At 55.0% G+C, this 2,083-nt stretch overlaps 1 protein-coding gene across 1 annotated transcript in view; it reads left to right on the top strand.

Moving 5' to 3' along the window:
• Positions 1-2,083, top strand: part of SULT2B1 (sulfotransferase family 2B member 1) — a 41,341-nt gene that overhangs the window by 22,634 nt on the left and 16,624 nt on the right. Inside the window, exon 2 of the mRNA XM_077747165.1 lies at positions 1,934-2,073. Coding sequence (XP_077603291.1) covers positions 1,934-2,073 — 140 coding nt within the window. The remainder of the gene's footprint in view (positions 1-1,933; positions 2,074-2,083) is intronic.

Genomic DNA, 2,083 nt, shown 5'->3' with positions numbered 1-2,083 from the left:
CACCCCACCCCCCCCCCCCCCACCCAATTCAATGTATTCAGTGTCTATAGCAAGACACCGACGGAAAGCAGCGCAAGCCGTGGCGGCTTAGAACTCAGATCGCGTTCTGTGGGGCTGGAAGCTTCTGCCGTTCGGAAGGAGGTTCCCCTAAGGGAAAAGAAGCGATGCGGGTGACTCCAAGCATAGGTGGAGGGGAGGTTTATTTGGGACGAGGAAGAAAATGACAGCGACTTGTCTCATTTCGAAAGCTGATAAACCCTCCAAACATTCCAGAAAACCGACACAGGCCAGCTTCTGGCTTCCTACCCTCGGAACCAGTGTCCCCTCCCCCACCACACACGTCCCGTGCCAGGCGCCCCACGACAGGGTGGTGTGACTTCTGTGAATTCCTGCAGCCGGCCGGCTTGCACGAACGAAATCATGCGTGGCCCGGCGTGACCGCGGACCTCATTAATACCCCAGGGAGGCTCGGCAACTCGTATCTCCACCTCTACTTCCCCTTATTTTTTTAATGTTTTTTTTTATTTTTGAGAGAGAGTGTGTGTGTGCAAGTGGGACAGGGGCGGAGAGAGAGGGAGACAGAGGATCTACAGTGGGGGAGGGGCAGAAAGGGGGGCGGACAAAGGATCCAAAGCTGGTCCCGAGCTGTCAGCACAGAGCCCCACGCGAGGCTCGAACCCATGAACCGTGAGATCATGACCTGAGCCGAAGTCAGACGCTCGACCCACTGAGCCAGGCGCCCCTCCTCTTCACCTTAGCCAGGTCCCCCAAATACCCACCCCTGTCCCGTGCCAGGGGCAGGAGACCCCGGGGGAAGCTCCGGCGGAAAGACGCAGCGGGTTAAATGGATCGCTCTTAAAACATCTCACTCTGGAAAATTTTACTTCCGAGTATGGCCCTGTGGACGCTTTGGGTTTTGTTTTGTTTTGTTTTGTTTCTGGGAAACGCAGCTCAAATGAGGGGTTGAAGCGTTAAGACTGTTTCAGTTTCGGGGCGCCTGGCTGGCTCACCAGTGCGACTCTTGATCTTGGGGGTTGTAAGTTCAAGCCCACGTTGGGGTGTAGAGGTCACTTAAAAATAAAATCTTTGGGGCATCTGGGTGGCTCAGTCTGTTAAGTGCCTGACTCTTGATTTCCGCTCAGGTCATGATCTAACGGTTCATGCGTTCAAGCCCCATGTTGGGCTCTGTGCTGGCAGCGCGGAGCCTGCTTGGGCTTCTCTCTCTCTCTCTCTCTCTCTCTCTCTCTCTCTCTCTCTCTCTCTCTCTCTCCCCCTCTGTCCCTCCCCTACTTGCACATGCTTTTTCCCCTCTCCCAAAATAAATAAACTTTAAAAAATTAAAACGAAGGCATGTTAATGCCTTCTCTTGAGAAAAAATAAAACATTAGGAAAAAAAAAAAGACCATTTCTGCTACATGGTGACCCCTGGATGGGGTTTCACAGGTGGGCTCTGCCAGCCCTGCGGCCTTGCACAAAAGAGTGGGCAGGACACATAATTTCTGTGGCCTCGGTTTCCTTGTTGGTAAAGTGGGGTGGTGCCTTAGCCTCTCCCGTGTGTTGGGGCCAAGCATCAATGTAAGGAACGCACTTAGCCCCTCTCTGCAGCCTTGAAGCGCTCCATGTCCCACCGGCTGTGTGGCTTTGGGAAAGTCACTCAACCTCTCTGTGCCTCGCCCTCTTCATTCATTAAAGGGGGTTGCTAATCACCGTCACCTCATAGGATTGTCGTGGGCTTCTGGTAAACCATTCCCACTTTGCAGATGAAGACACGGGGCTCAGGAGAAGTGTGCTGCCCGGGGTCGCTAACCCCTCACCCATCTCCCCGCTCCCCATCCCTCCTGCCCTGAGATTCCTCTGCCCGCCGCCCTCCCGGGGCGACCTCTGCCCTCGTCGCCCCCCCAGTCTTCATGGTGTCTCCACCATATTCCTACAGCCAGAAGATGTCAGGCGAATACTTCAGGTACCAAGGGATCCCTTTCCCCATGGGCATCTACTCACCCGAGAGCGTCCGCGCGGTGGAGAACGCCGATGTCCAGGACGACGACATCTTCATCATCACCTACCCCAAGTCAGGTACCTGCGG

Source organism: Crocuta crocuta, unplaced genomic scaffold (genome assembly GCF_008692635.1).
Source record: "Crocuta crocuta isolate KB4526 unplaced genomic scaffold, BGI_CrCroc_1.0 scaffold334, whole genome shotgun sequence".
NCBI classification, from domain to species: domain Eukaryota; kingdom Metazoa; phylum Chordata; class Mammalia; order Carnivora; family Hyaenidae; genus Crocuta; species Crocuta crocuta.
The sequence above is the reverse complement of the archived record's forward strand: the minus strand, read 5'-3'. Positions and strand labels throughout refer to the sequence as shown.